This window comes from Xiphophorus hellerii, chromosome 9 (assembly GCF_003331165.1).
Source record: "Xiphophorus hellerii strain 12219 chromosome 9, Xiphophorus_hellerii-4.1, whole genome shotgun sequence".
Taxonomy (NCBI): domain Eukaryota; kingdom Metazoa; phylum Chordata; class Actinopteri; order Cyprinodontiformes; family Poeciliidae; genus Xiphophorus; species Xiphophorus hellerii.
Genome location: NC_045680.1, coordinates 4885797 through 4909420, shown reverse-complemented (window position 1 = coordinate 4909420; position 23624 = coordinate 4885797). Strand labels below are relative to the sequence as shown.

Here is a 23624-nt window from a genome sequence, read left to right as displayed (position 1 = left end):
AAAAAAGTATAGCTTCTCCCCCTCCACTTCTGTTGTCAACTGTCCCGGCGAACAGTCAGAAAAAGGGGCGGAACGTTTGAGGAAAACAGTATTTACGGACCTAATTTTCCGATGCACAAAGGGCGGGACTCCGTTGATTAGACGAATAGAAGTAGAGAACACGTCTGCGTAAAAAAGTGTTGACCAATCGCAGACATCCTGGAGAAAATAACAGAAACAGGAAGAACACGCCGACAGCATGGGTCTGCTTGTTACTGAAGAGCCTAGATTGTCACCTGTCCGTATGTTAGCAAACATTTCGCTCTCATAATCACCTGTTTGCAGTTAACAGGTTAAAATGTACCGACGGTGTAGTAGATCTCAGATTACTTAATAAAATGCCAATAAATTAAAGTTTAAATGTATTATTCTGCAATAATGCTGCCAGTTTCAGCTGTCTGTGGAGGAATATACAGAGCTGTGATCCGCACACTTACGACAAGGTTTGTTCACTGTTTATGCTTTATTTGTATAACTCAAACTAAATGTATGCAGGGGCGTTGTGTTTTTTAAAATTATAGAAAATCATTCACGAAGGGACAATGCTGTTCAAGAACCGTAAGCTGTTTATTTTTGCCCGCTTTGTCAGTTATTGCAAGCCACTATGTGACAATTTTTAGTTAAGAAGACGTTACAATTCAAGAGATGATTCAATGTTGTGTCTGCACATCACAAACTATTAAAAATAACCTACAGACTGGCGCAGAGATTCAATATGTCCCAGTTTCTTTGGCTTATTTCTTTAAAAATTCCAGGGACACAGCACAGTGATAAAATAAGGTCGTAGAACTATTTCCAAAGAGGTATTTACCTATATTAATAAAACTTTCAAAAGAGTTTAATTTCAAAGCAAATTATTTAATATAGTTATACAAAATAATCAAATTACATTCAGATCAGTTTTATAGGCTAAACACACAAGGCGGCAACAAAAGAAGCAATTCTGGAGGGGTTTTTTGTCATTGAAAATATCTAAAAATCTAAAAGATTTTTTTTTTTAAAGTTGGGATCCAACATAATAAAAATGCTTACTATCACTTTTGCTTAAAGATATTTCACATCATGATGTTAAGAATTCGTTTTTGCTCTAATCACTATTGAAACACTAAAACAATCTTGTATAATTAATCTAATTGAGCGTATCTTAATTTATACGTTAGGCTTCAAGTCCATTATACCGTAATAAATAATAAAAAAATATCATCCTGAATCCTAAATATTTGTAAGTTAGAAAGATAACATGTCAGGAAGTAACTGCAAGAAAGTATTTTGTCACATAAAATTATTTAACAGTAAAATGTACTATATGTTTGCTAACATCTTGTGGCCTGACATGACTAAAGAGTCCAAATAAAAAACGCAGGTTACATTTACCTTTCCTCCTGCAGAAACATCCCTCTGTATCGCTGTCTGTCCTCTGGAGGCAGAGTTCTGGCTGGACTAGCGGATGCTGACACCATCTTCGCTTTGTCATCAGGTCATGGCAGATGTGGGGTAGCAGTGGTCCGCATCAGTGGTTCTGCCGCAGCCACAGCATTAAGATGTATGGTTGGGCTCGGAAATCAGCTGCCTCCTCCACGAACTGCGCTGTTACGTAGCATCACAGACCCCCACTCTAAAGAAGTACTGGACCGCGGATTGGTCCTCTGGTTCCCAGGTTAGACTCCCACACTCTTCAGATCTTGTTTGTTTGGTATCATTCTGGCTGTGACATAATACTTCAGGTTACTGATGCAAAACTGTTTTCTCAGATAACAAAGGAAATGGTTTCAAATTATGCAGAAGTGGTTTTGGTACAGACAACTTCTGTACCAAAACAACTTGGTTTCAAAAAATTGAAAGCATAAACTCAGGTGAAATGTGTGCTTTTACTTGGAAGAAATTCCACATTAAGGAATCTCAAAAGATGTAACTTTTTTTTTAGGTTGAATCACACTCAGAGAGAAGGATCTTTTACCACTTCTTTCTAGATCATTCACTCTCTTACACGATCCTCGCTTCAAGTTTTCTGCAGGATTACGTGTTTTTGTTATTTTGTAGCTTTATTCTGTTACAATAAAACATTTATTTGGAATTTGTTGGAAGTTTTCTTGATTTAGAGGAGATCTTGACTAAAAGTCTAAGAGGGGGTATTTGTTGGTTAACTTATGATGATAATTTTGTTTTTCTGTTATCAGCGCCTCATAGTTTCACTGGAGAAGACAGTGTGGAGTTCCACATCCACGGTGGTCCTGCTGTCATTACTGCTGTCTTACAAGCTCTAGGTGAACACTCTTGCTCCTGCATCTCTATGTATCACAACATGACCCAGGATTATAAACTGTAAAGTAACGCTCGGTTTCAGAGTGCCAGTGGCTCCGTCTGCGGGTATTTATAGCCTCACTTTCTCAAGCACTGAGCCTTTAGTGTGATTATAAACTCTCTACGCTTCAGAGTCATTTCGTAGACTTAAAAAGGAAAACTGACACCAGCATCAACGTTTCTTAGGTACTTAAAATATTTGCACTGGCAGGCATGACCAGTCCTATTGTGGTTTTCAGAGAACGTTTCTCAGCAGTTTCTCTGTGGACTCCATAGAGGGCAGTGTTGCTCAAGGCAAAGTGGAGGGCTGCTAGTTCATGAGCTGCGGGATTTTTATTATTCAGGAATATTTATATGGTATAATCCATGCTGTGATATTTATCCATCCTTCCCTTGTCTATACGCACTTATCCTTGTGGGAGGAGGGAGGCTGGTGCTTTTCTCCAGCAGTCATTGTACAAGAAGCAGGTTACACCCTGGACAGGTCCCCAGTCCATCGCAGGGCAACATAAACCATGACTGCACTCAGTGATAGCTAAGAGCCATTGAAATTAAACTAAATTAATCTAACAGTCATGTTTTTGTACTGTGGAAAGAGTCTAATAACTCTTTCCAATATAATAATCTAACATATTTTCTCTGCTGTGTATTTGTCATGCATAGTTTTGTCTTCCCTTTGGTCTCCTAAAGAGATTTGAAAAACAGCTGAGCGAACACTGCACACCCAACCTTTGTTAACCTGCAGATCTGCCTCTCATGCCGCAGTGATGCCCTTTATTTGATTGTCCTGTGGTTGTGTGTGCATGTTTTGTATGCATGATGCATGCATACATCATGCCTTTTCTTAATTTTTGTTAGCGTGTGCGTGTGTGTTTTTCAGGAAGCGTGCCTGGCATGAGGCCTGCTGACGCTGGGGAGTTCACGCGCAGGGCTTTCCACGCAGGGAAGCTCGATTTAACGGAGGTAAGTCAGAGGAGAGCGTAAAAGCATTCTGACCCTGTGTTTAGGTTTTGTTAGTCAGTAGGGTGAAGAGTCAAATCTAATGAAGCCGATTCCAATGTATGAAATGTTAACAGAAAATTTACCCACTGGTGTTTATTTCACTGGGTTGTGATAGGTTCATGCATAAATGCAGCTATTGGGCCTTTATAGATTAAAGGTGATGTACTGAAATTTGCAGCTTTGTGTGTTTATAAAAGTTTACTTTCCTTAGAAAATAAACAGCTATGTACAGAACGGTTTCCCAGATAAAAATAGACACTTTCATATCATATAAATTCAATCTTATGTCATATTCTAATCCAGTTATTACTAGGACTTTTTATAACAATATCCACTTAAGTATATACTATCATCTTTACAAAATATTTAGATTTTTATAGCATTACCTGCAGATTGGCGAATGCAGTTGCTAAGATACCAGGTATTATATTAACTGCAAAAAGGTTTGTTTGCTATAATTCGAGTTAAGATTTTTTTTCATAAACTTAGCTTTATTTAATAGAGAACTCACGAGGAACATTAAGAGAGGACATTTTTTCAATCCTGTTAAAATGGGTTATACTGCATAAACAAATGTAGATAAATGCAGATGTTTTGTAATAAAAACATGCAGATTTGTAATTCTGGGTGACTCTGTTTGAAGGTGGAAGGCCTCGGGGATCTGATCCATGCAGAGACGGAGGCTCAGCGGAGACAAGCTCTCAGACAGATGTCAGGAGAACTGGGACGCCTCTATCAGGACTGGAGCCACAGGCTGAAACGGGTAAGTCAGTGAGCCCTGAGAGCCCAAACTGGCAAATTAAAACTACTGATGGGCCACAGAATTTATTAATTTAAAAATGCAAAAATAAGTTGTTGTTTTTTTTTCTTTAGTTTTATCTCCTCAACAATAAACAATTTTTTATTAAAGAAATCTGTAAATCATCAAAGATCCAAAACATAAAAAGGACTTTGAACTGTTGCCTTATTAAAAGAAAAACAAACAGTTTCCAAATATTTTGGGTCATCAATTGTTTTCTATTTTGTTTGCCAAATGTTTTACTTTTCTTTACTTGTGGTCAGGGGCCGAACAAAACAATTTCAAGGGCCACAAATGGCCCCCGAGCCACACTTTGGACTCTCCTGAGGTAGACCTTCTGATAGAGTGAAGAAAGGATGTGTGAAAATTGAGGTTTTCACCTCTGATTAGGAGCCAGTTCCTCTGCAAACTGAATTAAGTCAGTCTATTTTCTTTAATGTTACTATAAAGCACTGCATTTATATCTGCTGTAGTGTTTTTCTCTTTTGAAATAATAAAAGTAAAATTAGATTTACAGTTGCTGAGCTGAATCACAAAATAATTTGAAATGTTTTAATTTGTTTGTAGCGACAACACACATTAATAAATGTTTGTGTAAATGCGCCAGAATCACCAAATTGGCTATTTTTTCTCTTTTTCTTTGTTGAAAAATTTGTCTTGCTAAAAACAAACAAAAGGTTAAACTTAGCAGTACAAATTCTGCCAATAAATACAGTAAATTCAAAACAATAAATACAAAACAAAGACAACTACCATTCAATTCTTATAAAAACTATAAGAAATAATTAAATCTAATTTAATCCTCCATTAAAATGACAAAACACAAGTGGTCACATGGTGGGATTAGGTATAGGTGATTAATATTGTCATGCTTGACCACTTTGATTGGTGTTGGATTAGAAACTTTGTGGAATCCAGACCCAACATATAAAAATTTTGTGAAATATTAGATTTAAATGTAGCTGGATTTAAGATGCTATATGTGTTGCAGTTTCCTCACCTAAACAGAGAAGTACTAGTGTAAAACATGAAGCATCTTTCAAAAAAAAACAACAACCTGAGCTTTTCCCTATAGGAACTATCTATAAAAACACTTTGATGACAAAATTGTTGCATAAAAATTTAGATTATTAAAGTTATTTAAGTGTCTGGAATAAAAAGCGAGCTGAACTCTTTGATTTTTGTATTGTTTCGAAGCGAGTTTGGGAAGAAGCGGTCCGTGTCGAGCTGCAGGTCAGACCTCAGCGGTTTCTCTCCCACACAAAGCTTTTGTTGTTTTTGTTTTTATCTCTACAGCTGCTCTTAACGGAATCAGAGACTTCCTGTTTTTATGTCGCTGTAGGACACGTAGTACGTGTGTTTTTAAATGCCAACAGTCAAAAAACTAATTGATAAACGCGATTATTTTGGTACTTTTTATTCTGTTACTTTATGCTGAAAATAAGATTTCTGATTCTGATGCTAATACTGTATGATCACTGACTAAAGTGCAACATTTGATTACTTCTATACAGCACTGAATTTTACCTTCACTAAAAAAACTAAAATGTTGTTTTCTATTGTATAACATATGACTGTGCTTGAAAACATAATCACTTTGTTTGATTTATCTGATACGAATACCCGCTTCCAGCTGCATTCTTTCCCGTTGAGCTGTCCTGTCAACAGATTTGCTCATCTGAGCTGCAAATCTCTGCATCTCCTTCAGAGTTACCTTGAGTATCTTTACTGACTCAGTGACTAAACCTCTCCTTCCCCCAGTGGTCACTTATTAAGATAAAGCTTTTTAATTTCTCATAATTACAAATCATTCTCCAAGATTAGTGGGATTTATACTGACATTCAATTAAACACAAGTGGACTCTATTTGCTGATTACATGACCATCATATTACGCTATTATAGAATTTGTAAAAATCGCATAGAACTTAAAATTTGTCCTTTAACGTCTCGGTTATGCACTACTTTGTATTTGTCAAAAGCGTAAAGTCTTAATTGATTTGGCGTTTATAAATGTAACCTGACAAAAAATGTAAAGGTTTAATACTTTTGCAAGGCTCTTTATTCTATGAAGCATCATCATTTTTATTCTGATACAAATATTACTATGAGACAGTAATAGAATTACAAGAAAAAAGTAGTTTTATTAAGAACAAAGCTTCTACATTTATCAGCATTTGGTGTGACCATGACCAGCTTGGCGACCCCGTGTGCTTCTTTCTTAAAAATAGACTCACTAGTTTGCACAATCTGCTACTGCTACTGGTAATAATTTTATGTTGATGTGTTGAAAGATAAAGTATTTCCATACTTGTAAAACCAATACCAAAGTATAACGTCACAAGATTCTCAACATTTCTCATTTTATAGCAGTGATTTGACGTTTTGTGTAGGAATTGTCATAAAATTTCTACTTTATTCTTCTAATACTTTATTATGATATTGTTATGACTTTTTTCTTGCATTATCACAACTTTATTCTAGTAAAATTATAACTATATACTCATTACAACTTTTTTCTTGTAGTATTATTATGACTTTATTGTCATACAGTTTTATTCTCATAATATTATGGCTTGATTCTCGTAATTTGAAAAAACTGAATTTTCTTAGACCGGCCCTTATACTCTGTCATAATTTTTAAGGTCAACTAGAAAAAATAAATATGGATCTGCTCAGTGTCGAGTAAGAAATTCTGAAATAACCTTATAATTTGCACTTCTATAACGGGTACATGAACAGGTCCAAATGCACTAGTGAGTACTGATGATGTCTGACTGAACATCCTCCTCTAATTTTTTTAAGGAGTCGTTGGATGTATGTGTTTCTCATTTAGATTTAATGGTTACAAAAGTTGAGTTTTTCTCACATATCCTGTGAAAGCAGCTTAGCACAGAAGGTCAGTGACCGCAGGTGAATGGTTTCATCCCAGTGGAAGTTGGCCAGAACTTCTTCCACTGTTAATGGTTTTGGCAGCAGACCCCACCAGCCGATCCAGGTGTTCTCCCCTGAGAAGCTTTGTTTCATCTGCTTGTCAGCAGCTTTGGTTCCTTGAAGCTGGATGTTCGGTCTGTTATTCTGCACTCAGATTTCTGAGAACACAGCTAATCAGCAGTATACAATCTGTATGATGACAGAGGTCAAATCTTTATCTGACACCTAAACAATGCTACGTTTTTAATGCCTTTCCATGTAACTGAACATGGGGCTAAGTGCTGGAGTATGATGCTTCCTGTTTTTCTGCAGCTACTCTACTATTGTGTGTATGTTCCTTAATGTTTATCAAGATGCCGATCTTGTTGGGGGGGAAATATCGAAGCATTTTTCCTTATGTACTTTAGATTAAGATTTAAAAAGAACCATGTAGCACCGAAGGGAAAATTAATCAAGATTTTGAGTAGAAATGGAAAGAGATAAGGCCTGAATCACTGTCAACATTCCTCTCTAAAAATACATTTAAATTTTGACTTTGTCATGTGGGTAAATGCATTTTTAGTGAGGAGTCATTTGCTTTAAAAGATTTAGTTTGGGTTTTAAAAGGTGTCACAGGCAGCACTGAAATAAAACTCCTTAAATCAATCGTGATTCTAACCTTGTTGTACTCTTTGCTTTGAGATTTGACTCCTCCTTGTTTCACATCTTTAGTTTTTCAGGACTTGTTTTGTTCCTGTTTGGCAGTGAGACATATTTGAGTTGGCATATGTTATTTTATGTCCTTCTTTGTGCTTTCTTTTAATGGGGTACCACAAGGTACAATAATAGGCCCTCTCCCATTTCTTTTTCTCCTTCTTCCTTTGTGTGTCATTTTGAGAAAACACTGGATGTTTTTCACCACTTGTTGATTTTCAGTCAAAGAAACATTTTAAAGCTGAATTTTTGTATTTATTCTGTTTATTTTGGTCTGATTCTTTAAACCAAACTCTTTATAAGTCTGCAAGGGAGCACATAATTTTATACAGCTCTTTATTTTCTTATTTTCTGCACATTAAATTATCTCCAAGCACAAGATAAAGATCCATTTCACTTTTTAAAGTCACTTTGTCTTGTTTAGGGCGGAATCACAGCTGATTAAAGACATAAAACACTTTAAGACAGTTTAATTAAATATCCTGCTCAAAGCAATCATATAGTCGAAGTCTTCTGCCTGCCAAAATATTTAAGGTTCAAATGTTATCTTGTCAAAAACGTGTTAATTCTGTTGAACAATAACTAAAAAAACAGAATGGTTGACAAAGAAAAGAAACAAGGCGTTTAGCTTAGCTGATTAAAATCTTTTGGCTGGACATAAATGAATTAACTGGAACAACATTGATAGCCACGTTTCCTCCACAGAAACATGTCAGACAATAAGGCTACTGTAAGGATATTAGCCTCGTCATTAAAAGGACAATTACTTCAAGTTATTACATCTGCACATGTTTCTGCAAGCGGCTGAATTGGGGTTGGACTTGTTTTTAACACATTGCATCTTGAACTTCAGCTAGTTTTGGTGAATTAAACTCAGTATGTTAAGTAAACATGCATTTTAAGTTGTAAATATCTCATTTAGACCTGAAAGAAACCAGCTGTTTTTTTGTCTCCAGTTAGAAAAGCAAGTGTTTTTACTTTCAAATTATTACTGGATGGATAAATCAATTAAAACATTATACTTGCAAATAGGAAACGATTCCTTTGATTCCATTTATTGGTTAAATAATTTGTGCTTCTAAACCTCATTTATGTATTTTTGCACATAGCAAGTGTTGACATTTAGAATTTTTAAATAGAAATAAAATGGATCTTCAGCGAGAACATGCAGAAATACTCATACACCTTAAGCCTTTGCAACATTACAAGCGCATATTTTAATGTATTTCACTGGGATTTAATGAAGAAGACTGGCAGAATTAGTAAATTATTGCAACTGTTTTGCAAATAAAACATCATGAAAAGGGTAATATTCATTTGATTTCTAGCCATTTTATTCTGATACCTATAAATGCAGTGCAACCCATTAACTTTTAATTTAAATGTATTGAAGTTGGTGATTAAAACCCAAGAAAAAGTAAAAAGAGGTTTGAATAATTTTGAAATTATTGCACTTTATACTCTAATCAGTTCTGCTCTTTTGTGTTTTTCTCACATCTTTTCTCTGTTTTCTGACATTAATGATGTATAATGAGACAGATGACTGTTTGTGGGACTATCATGATGTCTTTTTTTGTTAATTTGTCTAAAACAGCCTGTCCTCGCATGCTGTACTCAGACTGTTTCTGCCTCTTTTCAGACTTTAGCCCATGTCGAAGCCTTTATAGACTTCAGCGAGGATGAACTCATCGAGGAAGGAGTTTTAGACCAAGGTGTGTGTGAATGACAGCCGGAGTGGAAACCGCAGCAGATTCACTTTGAGTCCAATAACTCAGGCTCTTTATAACTTACTTTAGATTTTGAAGAACAATTCATTCAGTTCAACTCACCTGAGTGAATATTTTACCGCGGTTACAGTTCAGCATGAAATTTTAAGTCTTGTCTGTGTGGGATAACTAGGCAATTCTAACATATGAATTTGTATGTTTATTTCTGTTTTCCTGCTGGAATGTCAACCTCTGTCCTGATTTGAAGAGGTTTTGTTGGTTTATTCCAGGATTCAACTAAATTCACAACAACTGTTGCCTTAAGAAACTCTGCAAAATCCAATTTATATATTATCCAGATAAATTCAGTTGCATACATTCTAGTTCAATACAGTCGAGGTAAGTTTCCTTTGTGAATTAGTAAAAATTTTATCTGTCTAAGGAAACACCCTTTGATATTTTTCTAATATTCTTTCAACATTATTTATACTGAGATTAAATCACACACAAGCAGCTTGATCCACTGGATTTTATTTATCTGTTCCTGAGTGAAGAAGGTTTAATATACAAGTTTGAAGAATGTGCCACAAGTAAACTGTATAATTGCCTGAATCAATTGTATAATTAACTCTTTATAAGAGTCTGCGCAACTCAAAACTTAACAAGCTCTGTAAAACTACAACTTCAGAGCCTTAAAGTGATTCTAAACCCTCCATCGTTTGCTGTTCTGTGCAGTGACTTTTTTCCTCCTCCATTAGTGGACATCTCAGTGTGTGATCTGCAAGCAGAGATCGAGCAGCATCTGAAGGATGAGCGGCGAGGCGAGAGGCTTCGCAGCGGGGTTCATGTGGTGATCGCTGGTGCCACCAACGCAGGGAAAAGTAGCCTCCTCAACACACTCTGTAAGAGCCAAGAAAAGCAGAACGCATGAGCACACTTGATGGATTAACTTAAAATGAGTCAGCTGAAACATAAACACAGACTTATTGTTAAATCACACTTGATTTATTAAGGGAAAAAAACTAAATCTGTCAACCTAGCATGGACTCAGAGATGTTTGAGTCATCCAGAGGGGTCCAAATAAAGAAACAAACAAACATGCTTCCTTTACAGATTAAATAAAATCAGTCTGAAGTATCACTCAGTGGAAGTAGACACAAGAATCTGTGCTACTATATCAAAAACCGCTGATAAAACCGTCTCCTGTCATTGTTCACTAATTAGCTCTCAGAAATATATGACGTGTTAAAATGCCTGTTTATGGTCACATATGCATTTCTGTTCAACTAAAATATATTTGAGTTTATGGCTTATTGTGTCAATCATTATTTGTTGTGCAGAAAATGGTCAGCTTATCTTCCACTGAATCACCCTTACTCCTGTTTCCACTTGTGTAAACAACATGGTGTCAACATGAGACGTTGTTTTAATATTACGTTAGTTTCCTGGAGTCATTTAGGAATGGTTTATATAAACCAATCCGGAACAGGAACTTGGCAGAGATTCGCTATTAGAATAATAATCCGGTTATCCTGTCCAGTTCTAATTCGTTGTCTCTTTGGTTTCACATCCAACCTGCAGAAACGAGTTTTGTAATAAAGATTACATAAGAGAGACTCTTCAAAAATTATTTTACATAGTATAATATTAATATAAAATTTAAATGAGCAAAATTGAAAAGGGGGTTTTCTTTTTCTGTTGACTGGAAAGGCTCAAATTACAAATCCATTTTTCTATCTGTCAAGTAGAAAAATGCCACAGTCCAATAAAAGATATAAAATATACAGATAATTAAATAAAAACTGCTAATTAAAATGTGTAAAAAGCACATATCAATGTGTAATTATTCCCTATACCAGTGTTGCGGTTTGTGATTGAATAAAAAATGTCACAATAGTTTCTGAAATACAGTTGAAACCAGAAGTTTACCTAAACTATATAAAAAGATGCATATGCATTTTTCAATAAAACCTACCAGGAGCTTACAAAGAATGTCCCATATTTTTGTGACTTTACCGGTAAACTTTTGCCTTTAAAGAAAGTAATAAAATATTGCCTTTAAAAAATTCTTGCTCTCATTATTCTGGCATTTATAAAATAAAAACATGTTAGTAATCCTCATTGACTAAATCAATCAATCAATCAATCAATCAATCAATCAAATTTTATTTGTATAGCACATTTCAGCAGCAAGGCATTTCAAAGTGCTTTACATCATAACAAACACAGAATCACAATGCAATATAGAATCAATCATTAAGTCAAGTTACATCAATAAATTTGTAATTGATTACATTTCAAATACAATTCTAAACAGGTGGGTTTTCAGTTGAGATTTAAAAGAAGTCAGTGTTTCAGCTGTTTTACAGTTTTCTGGAAGTTTGTTCCAAATTCGTGGTGCATAGATGCTGAAAGCTGCTTCTCCTCGTTTGGTTCTGGTTCTGGGGATGCAGAGCAGACCAGAACCGGAAGACCTGAGAGGTCTGGAAGGTTGATACAATAAAAGCATATCTTTAATGTATTGTGGTGCTAAGCCGTTCAGTGATTTATAAACTAACAACAGTATTTTAAAGTCTATTCTTTGAGCTACAGGGAGCCAGTGGAGGGACTTTAAAACTGGTGTTATGTGCTCTATCTTCCTGGTTTGTGGAATTTTTCCACAAACCAGGAAGGCATTTTTCCTGTTTTTCCTAAAACAGGAAAAATGTTTTCTGATTTCATGTCAGACACTTTTTACATAGTTTATGTAAACTTCTGGTTTCCTCTGTAGACCCTAACAGTGTAACACTGCTGATTTGTGCCGTTGCATTCAGAAGGTTTTCAAAATGACTAATTTTCCAGACACCAAAAAAAAACAAACATTAACTTGGTTGGTTTTTACTGGTTTCTTTGTTTTTAGAAGCACAAAAAATGAAAAATGTGAATTTTTGCATAATAAATCCCCTTTTACAGCAACTGAGTGTGGGATATTTAATAGGAAGTAAATTTCTTGATTGGAGTTATTGGGCAGATGGCATCTTATCATGGCAACACATTCAGAGTCATTGTCTTTAGTTTTAGTAGAAGTGATTGGAAGATCAGACACTATTTTGAAACTGGTCCATGTCCAGTTTAGGTGGACAAAAATTATGTCATACAGCTCTGGAAAAAATAAGAGACCATTAAAATGAACAGTCTCTCTGATTTTACTTTTTACAGGTACAGTATATGTTTGAGTAAAATAAACATTGTTCTTTTATTCTATGAACTACTGACAACATATCTCTGAAATTCCAAGCAAAGTTTTTTCATTTATTTGCAGAAAATGAGAAATGGTCAAAATAAGGAAAAAGATGGTGTTCTTTCAGACCTCAAATAATGCAAAGAAAACAAGTTCATATACATATAGAAACAACAACACTAATGTTTTAACTCTGGAAGAGTTCAGAAATCAATATTTGGTGGAATAACCAGGAGGTTTTCAATGGGTTCAGTGCAGTGGACTCTTCATTTTTTCCAGAGCTGTATATACAGTTGGTTGACGTCTTTACGTTGAGTTCTGTATTTAAAGCAAACATAATCTGAAAACCACGAATTGTCCCCATTCATGCCTCATAAACAGCTTTGACTCATTCTGCCCTAAACCCTTCAGGACCTCTGGAAGGTATTTTGTGTTATCAGGCACCAGGCTGTTTCCAGGAGATTCTTCAGGTCATGACAGTTTAAAAGGGAGTCACACTTGTGTTTCCTGCTCATCCCTCAGAAAAACAATGAGGTTAAAGTTTGAGAATTTGGGGGTCAGGATGATGTGTCGTTCTGTTTGCCATGTTGTTCAAGTCATTTATGTGTCAGTTTATGTGTGTTGACAAGTTTTGATATGTTTACTCATTTTACTTTCTTATGATGGACTGGACAACACACCATATTGTTTGACCTGCTTGAAGAGGGAATATTATGTAAAATTGACGTTTTTGTAACTATGTGATATTATGATGTCGTTCCCTCATCAGAAACATGCCTGGAGTTTTAAAATGATACTTTAATCTCCCTTGGCAACCATTTGGGGTTTATAAACGCTTGCTCTCACAAAGTCTTCCCCACTCAGCTCCTCCAGACTAGTGGCAACAGCAATTAACAAACACCTGGTGGAACTGCACATCTCATCACTACTCATAAAACTACGTCTGCAACTTTCCTCTAATTCAGAAGTTTAGATTTATTTGGTCAGTGTCTGGGTTAACTGTGTTTTAAACTGTCTCGCCAGATTTTCTGGCATTTAGCAAACAGAAATAATTTTGGTAAATCTAACTAACCAAAAACAAGAAAAGTTTAAAGTTTAACTTCAGACAGTGAGAAAAAAAAGTTTTTTATTCTGTGTATTTATATAACTATCTGGTTTCAGCTGTATTTTAAAATGTTGTAAACGGCTTAATGGAGAAACATTGTTGTGATGATGTGCTGAAAGCAGAGTGTGGAAGAATAGGAGCTTCTTAAAGAGACAGACGCCCAATTTCAAGACGTTAAATTGCAACGTCAAATTTATTTTAACTCATATTATATATATACGGCGTCTTTATATCAACTGAAGGTAACTTAATTCTGCTATAATCAAGTTATTTTCCAGTAACCATGTGCCTGGAAAATACATGACATTGCTCCTTTGAATTTTAATTTTGTAATAATGGTTGGGTTTAAAAAGTGTAATTAAATATTTACATACACTGAATAAAAAAACACATTAGCAAGAACATATTTTAGACATTTATTTTTGTAACTTTCCCCCAAATCAAAATTTTTTTTGGTTAGTATCCGGGATAACGGTCTTTTAAAGTGAGTCTTGCCAAGTTTTCTGGCAAATAGAAATAATTTTGATAATTTTAACTAAGCAAAATTAAGAAAAAGAAAAAAATGTGTGGTTTTTTCAACTGTATTTTAACTTTTTTTATTATTATTTATCCCAGGCCAGAGACCTGCAGCTATTGTTTCTCCCATTGCTGGGACCACCAGAGACGTAGTGGAGTCGGCGCTGGACATCGGGGGCTTCCCTGTCCTGCTGAGCGACACGGCGGGCCTCAGAGAAAGCCCAGACCTGGTGGAGCAGGAGGGGGTTCGTCGGGCCAGAGAGAGGTACAGAGAGGGAGCAAACCAAAACAACTTCTTAACAATCCAGTTAATTTCTGTTCAACTTAAATCCACACAACCAGAAAGAAATTCGAAGCTGGTTAAACAGGATAGCTCTACGGAACGATGTGTGCTGAATGCTGCCTCAGCAAGTGTTCATGTGGATAATTTAGCAGAACAAATGACTTTGGAGACCAAAGAAGTATGTTCTGGAAAACAAAGAAAGGAAGAAATCAGTCTTCTCTGTAATGTCTGTGTAGCTGCCTCAGTTTATATTACTGCTGAGCCGCGGTTATAAATACATGGGACAAACACACCCAGGAGGTTATGCAATGAAGAGCCACCATTCCTCATTGTGAATTTTTCAAGTGTTATGATATATGTTCAGCGAAGAATACTTGGTGGATTTGTCATCACTGCTTTACAGAACGGACACTCAAGTGAAAAAATATATACAAGTTAAAACAATTAGTTGGACTGTGACATAAATATCCAAGAAAATAAGCTGATCTTGTTATCAAAATCAACTAGTAGTTCTATTTTTATAATATGATTAATATAAAGAACTTTAGGTGTAAATATGTAAAATCTTTTCAACAATTTCTGTTTAAATCATTATTTTCTTCCCTTAGAAAATGAATGTCAAGTGTTTCCCAAACTACTTGTGTTTTTGGCAGGCAGTCTGTATCGCTGCAAAGAAAGCAATAAAAAAGATTTAGAGAGTGCTGCAGGGCTTAGCCTTCTGTTTTGGTGATAAAGGATAGCTTTTGATGCCACATATATTTTAACAGCTCTTATAAAACAAAATGTTAGTCATTGCAGTGTCTTAACAGTCAAATAAAATGTGATAAAAAGAAACTAGAAGATCAAGAGTGAAAAACTTTATAATGTTTCTTTTTGTGGAAGTGTGTGTTGTTGGTTTAAAATGGGATTTGTGAGGCACTGATAGCACACCTTAAAAAGAGGATATTAGTGCAGCCGGCCAGAATATTTGTTATATTTTTCCACTTTTTTTGCTACCTCTTTTCCTGTACAAAAAAGCAGTATATGTTACTAAAACTTTAGAAATTAATTGTAATGATCTGTTCTCTGATTTTATATGTTTGAGTAAAATAAACATTGTTCTTTTATTCTATAAACTACTGACAACATGTCTTTGACATTCCAAGCAAAAAATTTGTATTTATTTGCAGAAAATGAGAAATGGTCAAAATAAGGAAAAAGATGCAGTGCTTTCAGACCTCAAATATTGCTAAAAAACAAGTTCATGTTCATTTAGAAACAACAATATTAATGTATTTAACTCAGGGAGAGTTTAGACATCAATATTTGGTGGAATAACCAGCAGGTTTTCAATGGGGTTCAGTGCAGTGGTCTCTTCATTTTTTCCAGAGCTGTATTTCCACAGGTCATAATGGACTGCTCTTTTTCCCCACCATACCAAAAAACATTGCCAGGGTGCACCGATTGCAGTTTTCTGGCCGATCGCTGATTATCCATCTTTTAAAAAGCCCAACTTACCAATTCCAATTTTGGCCTATACCATTTTTTTGTCTGAATTGCTGCTCTATATTTCAAGAAAGTTGCTGAATTGGCAACAATGGGGTGACTATTGTTAACTGTAAATGTGCAGACATGACCTGGTCGGCCGGTTTGTCAGTCAAACCTCTCTCACAGGAGAAAAGAAAAGCACGGAGGTTGATATTTAGACCGATAAATCGGTGCATTTTAAAAAACAAATTTCTCTGTTTCTTGCATTTTGTTTGTCCGTAGTAATGAACAAATTTAGATCAAAGCGAAGATAAAAACACAGAAATGTCAGAGTAATTTTGCTCCAGTTAGGTGGCTCTATAGGAAGGGTGGGCACTTTGTGTTCTGTAGGAAACCGGTTTGCAGGGAGCAGGACTGGAGCTCGTGACCCGGGTCACTACAGGAAGGACGTGGTGAATACAAGCATCCGCTGCCACTCCTGCCGCTACCTTACGCTTAGATGGATGCAAGGCAGTATTTCACTTTGATTCCTTTCACAGTGATAAATTAAATAATAATGTAAACAATCCCAGACTTCAAATGAGAGCTCTTTTCAGAAAGTCCCACTGGAAAAACTCTGCAGAAATGACTGACATATTCAGTGAGAAGCTTCTCCTTTCCTAAATTAAACAAAACAATTAAGATGGCAGCTGTAACTACTGAAACTGACTTGAAAATTGTCATTTGTTGACCATCTTTTTAGATGAATAGAAACAAAAAATAAGTAAATTACATTAAATCATAGAAGGAAAATCAGTTATTTTTTTATTAATGAATTAGAAACATTGAAACATTCAATGCAAATAAAATAATCTAAAGACAACCTTTTAAATATGAGACTCTGAAATAAATAAAACTTTAATTATTTCATATTTACAGTCACACTTTGTGCCTGCAGCAGTGTTGGTTGTAAGGCTCCTTCAGCTGATGATATGAGATTCAGGGACAGAAATTATAACAAATTATATTGTAAATTAAACAATCAAAGAAAGTAAAAAATAATATGCTAGAATTAAAGGAACATTATTAGTAGTGGGAATGTTCATCAATGTTCATTATTATTATTTATCACTGTGGGTTCAGTGCACTATCTTTAAAATATGTTGGTTTTTAAATGACCAGATCATATACTCTGTAGTGACAGTTGGTTAAAGTAGTTCTACAAGATAAAACATTTTCTATTTACATGGATTTAGTCAAGTCTGAGAATTTAGAAAGAAAATGTCTTTGTCTCCATCTCCACAAAATTGCCATAAATATTCTCCAGGATAAAACTGGATGCTGTTTGTGTTTTCTGCAGGGTGCAGCAGGCTGATCTGACTCTGCTGGTCGTTGACTCCACCATCCTCCCCTCGGAGGAGCAGGAAGCTGCAGCGTTCCTGCTGGAGCACCTGAGGAGCGTCCTGTCCTCCCAGGACCAGCCGGGAGCAGGTACGTCATGATGACATCATCAAGGTGTTTGTGTATCTTTAGTAAAATGTTGAATGTTGAACTATGAGTTAATTTGCGTTTGTGAGATAAGCAAAAATCCTTTTGTTTCAGTGGGACTAATCGTTTTCCATAGTCTTATTACTTAAAATCTCATTACACTATTGATACGTTTGTGTTGGTTCTGCAGGCAGGTGTCTCCTGGTGCTGAATAAAACTGATCTGCTCCCTGAGGCTTACAGAGAGAAGCTGAATCTGGAACTGAGAAGAGTCTCTGGACTCCCACCTGTCTGCCTGATTTCCTGTCAAACCAACGAAGGACTGAAGGACTTCCTCACTGTGTTGCAAAGCAGCGTCAAAACAATGTACGTTTTTTATTTCATCACCTCAAATCAGTATTAGTATTAGGGGAGTAAAAAGGGGAGATGCACAATATATCGGCGCCAACATCGGTATCGGCCGATAATGTAAATTTTGTAACACATTGATATCGGTCGGATAAATAAAACTGGGCAAATATGAACAACTGATGTTTACTTTTATCTGTTTCTGGTAGGGTTTTTCCCCAAAGGTGTCGAAACGGTTGTGAAATATATATAACATTGGTAAATATTGTTTATTGACCATAACAGACAATATCTTATATCGATATCGGCCCAAATTTTTGTATCGGTACATCTTTATTAAAAAATTAAACAACCAAATGACTATTTGACCATAACATACATCTAAGCTTGTCGCTGTAAGGGATTAATCAGTTAATTGTGTGATAAATTACAATGAAAATTTAAATTCTGATGCTCAATATTTTTTGAATGGTAATTTTGTTTACAGAGATTTGATTATCAATTTTATTTATGGTTTGTGTTGTGTGTTCTTTTTATTTCTGTTTTATTTATTGTTTTTGGTTGTTGTGTTTGATTTTGAATATTTAAATGTATTTCAGTTCCAGTATTAAGTGTTATTTACTAAATTAGGGAGGGAACTTGCATTATTAGGCACGAAAACAGTCTCAAAAGAACAATATTATTGTTTATTTCAATAATTACTAGCACAGTAATTACTGAGATTATTAGTAATCTAATAACCTAATTACTACGACAGTTTTTTGTCCATCAGAATTTGTTATTGTGACAGACCTCCATACATGTCCTGTTTTAGGCGAAACCTTTCGTGAACACTTGTTTTTTCTTTGTGTGCCTCTTTCATTTACAGTAATGGTGAGTAAAATCGCGTTTGTTTTCTGCTGCTGATGAGCTTTTATGACTTCAACCTCATGTTTGTTATTCTTGGTCTGATTTTCTTCTGCAAACTGAAGCACAAAAAGTAATGATCGTTTTATTGCTCTCGTTCGTTTTGTTCTCCTGACTTCCTCTCTAGGTGTGGTGACCCTCTCTCCGGAGCGCCCACCCTGACCCAGGCCCGCCACAGGGCCCACCTGCAGCAGTGCGTGGCGGCGCTGGCTCAGTATCGGCGGTACCGCGACTCTGACCTCGCTCTGGCAGCTGAGGGCGTCCGGTTAGCGCTCACCAGCCTGGGGAGGATCACAGGACGAGTCGGGGCAGAGGAGATCCTGGATATTATCTTCAAAGACTTCTGCATCGGAAAATAAAGGAGCGAGAGTGAAAACACAGAACACAGGTGATCACGGCCCACTCAGGGAGGAAGGCTGTTTTCTCACAGAACCGTTTAGTGAACAGCCCGGGCTCTGTGCCATGCTTCAGGGTCCAAATAGTCGGCTCTGTGTTCTTGGCTGCTGACGTACCTCCGTTCCCAGGACAAAAATATTTTTTCTGGTGGCATTTTTTTTAAAAATCCAGCTGAAATAGTTTTAGGATGATGGCAATGTCTCAGGGGCCCAATATACTGAACAAGTGTTTGGCACGGACTCAGTCATCATCCGAAAAACTTTCCCAAGGCTAAATATTGTCCTTCAGGGCAGCAGCACAACAAAACAAAATCAGCTGTGCCTTCGACAAGGTCAGCGTGCGGATGTCTACTTTTATCATGGAAATTTATATTTTTCTTGTTTATTCGTAAATGTTTCTTTGCTTGATGTTTGACAACTATAAAGGAAGGTCCACATGTTAAAACAAATACAGAAAATATCTGGCTATCATCTCTTTACAGGTTTTAGGGTTGCCCAGTCAAAGTTTTTACTAATTGAGAGGCAATGGCGTGAACTTAACACGCTTGAAAACCCTCCAGTGTGACTGAATTTATACGCATCGATGAAAATAATTCACTGCGAGTTTCTATAAATTAATTTGTTGCTGCCAAACGTATAGGAAATGACTTTTAAATAGAACTAGGTTGATTTGGGCAGATACTTTTTGCCATAAAAACTGAAATCATGATTTGAAACTCAGATTATCTGTTATTTGTTTTATGATTTACAACATTTCAACTCAACAAATAAGCAAAACAGAAAGACTCTGTTAAAGGACCAAATGTTTAAGTGAAACAATTTATCTTGGTTGAAGTAGGTAGAGGAATAAATTATCTATCATAAACTCATATTTTTTGTTATACATATATTTTGTATTTATTTGAAGTAACTGAAGTATTTTCCTTCCTGACGTCTTCAGGCTTAGTTCTCTCTTTGTATTTACAGATATTAACAGAAACAGAAACATCCAGCTGAAACATCCAATAGTAATAATTTGTACCAAATATTGAATCCAAGCACTAATTTGTGATAGTAGTACTGCAGACAATAACATTGTGATGACAACTATGATTCTGTTTATCATTTACTAGATCAAATTCAAGCATTTTATCTTCTGTACATTACATTACTTTTATCCCCCTAAAAGTAATGTAATGTTTTGTGTAAAACGAGTTACAACATTTTATTTTCCTATTGGATTAATAAATATTTTTTGAATTGAGTTTTAATTGAATTGTAAGATTGCATTTAGTATATAATTTTGTTTTTTAACTTCACTTTACTCAGTTTCCACTCCAGTTCTGGATGAAGGACAATGGTTGAGTGTCCATTGACCATAAAATTGCACAAATTGGAATGACAAAAATACATTTGTTTAATGGAAACAGACCAATTTCGAAAATACTGCAGTTTTTTGATGAAAAGTTTTTACGCTATGATGTATCAAAATTACTGTGTTTCGCAAAACTGCAACAGAAACACTTTTTGATGTCGGATGTTACAGAAGGCGGAAAAGACGACAGAAAGTGGAAGACGGATGCTGACATCCATCTTATCTTAAACAAACTTATTAACTTGTGGTTTTATTTACGTTTTCTTATTTAACACAAGCACCACTATTGCGAAATTGTGTTTTTTCAACATTAGCGCTATATCAATAAAGTTTTGCACACATTTGTAATGGAGATTCAGGTAGTAAGGGGCAACCCTTCTCCCTTCAGTGGGAAAAGGGCGTTTTTGGAGGCGATAATCTCTGCACCCTTTGTTCGCCTGTCAATCTGCCCTTGATCAAATATTTATGTTTCCTTGTTGAACTCCTCACCCTTCTTCCCCTGGTTTTTCTCTCCCTGTCTCTGACGACATTCGGCCCGCTGCAGACCGGCGTAACTGATGTTTCTGCATTTGTTTGACTCAGTCTGAGCTGGCGACTCTTCCTCTTGCCGCTTTGCTCTGTCAACTCTCTGATTCTCTTTCATGTTTTCTCTGATTGATTACAAAGCTGGGGGACTTTGAGCTAAAAGTGGGATTTGCTGTCATGGTGATTTGTGGTTAGAAATTTTGGAGCTTTGTCTTTAAATACTTAAGCCATGCTTTTGGATATAAATGTTTGTTGTGAATGCAGCACAACTCGATACAATTTTGCTTCTTTGTTATTGGCTTTTTGGAAATATCTACACACATTTAGCTCTGGCTAGAAATTTCTAAATTTTCATGTTTTTCTGAGAAAGTTATTTTGTTGATTTGGATGCTTCAACCAAAAGTGACCCAGAAAAAATGTATTCATCTTTCTTGCAAAGTAATAAAGGATTTTTGTCCAAACTGGCTGATGTTTGCATGATGGCATATTAGGTCCATTGTAGACAGAAAACAAAAGCTCTTTTTTTCTAGAAAAAAAATGTTGAAAAGTAGAACGTCTGAAACATAGTTTCATCTTTTTAAACTGTTATTTCCAAGTTTTTTCTAGAAAATTTCTGAGATACTTAGAAAATTGGGATTTAAAAATCTGATTGACAAAAAGTCTAATAAATAAATTAGGACTCATAACAGGTAAATATTTCTAACATAATTTCACATGGTTTCTGACTGATGCCCAACTTTTTTGTCACATTTTGACTCATCGCAGGGACTTTAAACTGTCTGTCAGCTTCCTGTGGTTTTGAATGGTCTCCATCCTGAGATGTGAGTGTTGACGTAGCTGGATCCAGCCCGGTCCGCCCTGTATCCATGTGAATCGGTGTGCATGAGAGCATCCAGGACTATACATGGAATCACAAACACTTTATTTAAAACAAAGGATTTCCTGCCAACAGAAAGCAGACAGACTCACCTGTAGATTTCACATTCATCAGAAAAGTGAGCCTGACGGATTGTTTTCTTATGAAGTATGGAAAGCAGCAAACGGTTTTTCTCTTTCTGTCTCTCTGGCTTCTTTACTGGTAACAAGTTGTGACTACAGGAATTATAACTGGTTTCCATAAGGCTTAAATATCTCAGGATCTCTGCCACCAACCACTTGAACAAAATAAACTGACTTTTAAATGTAAGAAAAACATGCTAATTTCTAATTAATCTAATTACTGGTACACAATATTTTTAGAAAAGTTAGGATTGAGGCATTATTCTTATTTCCAAAAGTATTTCCTTGGACATTTCTTGTAATGAATTTCAGGATAATTTTATTTTTATAAAGGGGAGAACGCATATTAATCAACATGAATACATCATGTAAATATGCCAGATTTAGCCTGAGAGGCTAATTCTCATCTGTAGTTTCCTAGCAAGTTGATGGAAGGGATTAAAAAAATACAACAGCTACACTGAAATCTAAAAGAAGAGTAATTTACGGTAAACATTTATAATATAAATATGTCACATCCATAAGAAAAAAACATGTAAAAAGGTGAATGAACGTGAAGTAGTGACTGTGGAGTGAAAGTAAAACAACGCGCAGTTTTTAACATAATTTCCAAATAAAAATCTGTAAAGTGTGGAGTGCATTTGTAATCAGCTCTCATGATTCAATACTTTCTCTAACCACCATTCACTTCAATCACTGCTGCATGTTTTCTGGGATGTTTCTACCAGATTTACTCATTTCTGCTGATTCTTTGGTGAATAGTTCAGGCTCAGTTAAATCTGATGAAACTGAGCAATATTAGAGAGTTATATAGGACCCCTTCTGTCAAATTTTAATCGGAGTTTGATTGATGAGTGATTAATGACCCTAATCATTAATTGACTTTAATTTCCGGTCACATGATGCCCCTCCCCCCATCCTGTCAAGTGAGCAGCCTCACTTAGGCCTGTTTACTGTCTGTCACATGTTCTTCAGAAGTACGTGTACAAATGAACATTTACTGAAATGTTTCACACTAGCTAGTGTTACAGAAAAAAAAAATCTATAAGAGTTTAAAATTTAAGTGATGAAGGAAATCACAAACTCATAGTCAGCACTGACTAATCGTGCTACCATAAAATAAAGCAGTAAAACAGTTAAAACTCTAGGTTTTCTGTAGAAGTATGTGTTTACTATTGCGCCTGGACTCACACACCCCCACACGCCTTTTGAATTATGCAAGTAGAAAACAAAAATACTATAGTTTTTTTTTTATTTCAGGTGCTTTACCAAACATGTAGAAGAAGGTGCTCTGGTCAGATGAGACCAAAGCTTAGTTTTTGAAAAAATAAAAGGGTGGCTGTTGTCACATGGAGAAATCACACAAACATACGCACACACACACCCACACACACACACGCATATACACACGCGCGCATCCAGAGTAAGAGGGCAGGGGAGGGGGTCACTGCTGACCCTCAGTCCTTATGTCCTACACACACACACACATGCACACACAGATGGCATGGATAAATCTAAACTTATCTAGGAAAGGTGACAATCTATGTATTAATCTTGATACTGATGA

The 23624-nt window shown here is 35.8% G+C and overlaps 1 protein-coding gene across 3 annotated transcripts; it reads left to right on the top strand.

Moving 5' to 3' along the window:
• Positions 1 to 226: 226 nt before the first annotated feature.
• Positions 227 to 22690, top strand: gtpbp3 (GTP binding protein 3, mitochondrial). Of its 3 annotated transcripts, XM_032573198.1 has the most exons (12): positions 227 to 482; positions 1428 to 1696; positions 2217 to 2303; positions 3221 to 3303; positions 3986 to 4105; positions 9407 to 9479; positions 10232 to 10375; positions 14414 to 14579; positions 17404 to 17534; positions 17722 to 17896; positions 18912 to 19172; positions 21824 to 22690. In XM_032573198.1, exons 1-11 carry the CDS (start codon positions 400 to 402, stop codon positions 19141 to 19143), a joined length of 1563 nt encoding a protein of 520 aa, XP_032429089.1. In that variant the 5' UTR covers positions 227 to 399; the 3' UTR covers positions 19144 to 19172; positions 21824 to 22690. The 3 variants fall into 3 exon arrangements, with proteins under 3 accessions (XP_032429089.1, XP_032429090.1, XP_032429088.1); XM_032573199.1 differs by lacking the exon at positions 21824 to 22690 and having other exon boundaries at positions 1517 to 1696; positions 18912 to 21522; XM_032573197.1 differs by lacking the exon at positions 21824 to 22690 and having other exon boundaries at positions 18912 to 21522.
• Positions 22691 to 23624: the final 934 nt, after the last annotated feature.

What these genes read in the sequence shown, in the direction of transcription:
- gtpbp3 (XM_032573198.1), top strand. Translation starts at nt 400, where the DNA reads ATGTATTATTCTGCAATAATGCTGCCAGTTTCAGCTGTCTGTGGAGGA. An exon ending in ATTGGTCCTCTGGTTCCCAG is followed by an intron (nt 1,697 to 2,216) that starts GTTAGACTCCCA and finishes TTCTGTTATCAG; the next exon opens with CGCCTCATAGTTTCACTGGA. An exon ending in GTTCGTCGGGCCAGAGAGAG is followed by an intron (nt 14,580 to 17,403) that starts GTACAGAGAGGG and finishes TGTTTTCTGCAG; the next exon opens with GGTGCAGCAGGCTGATCTGA.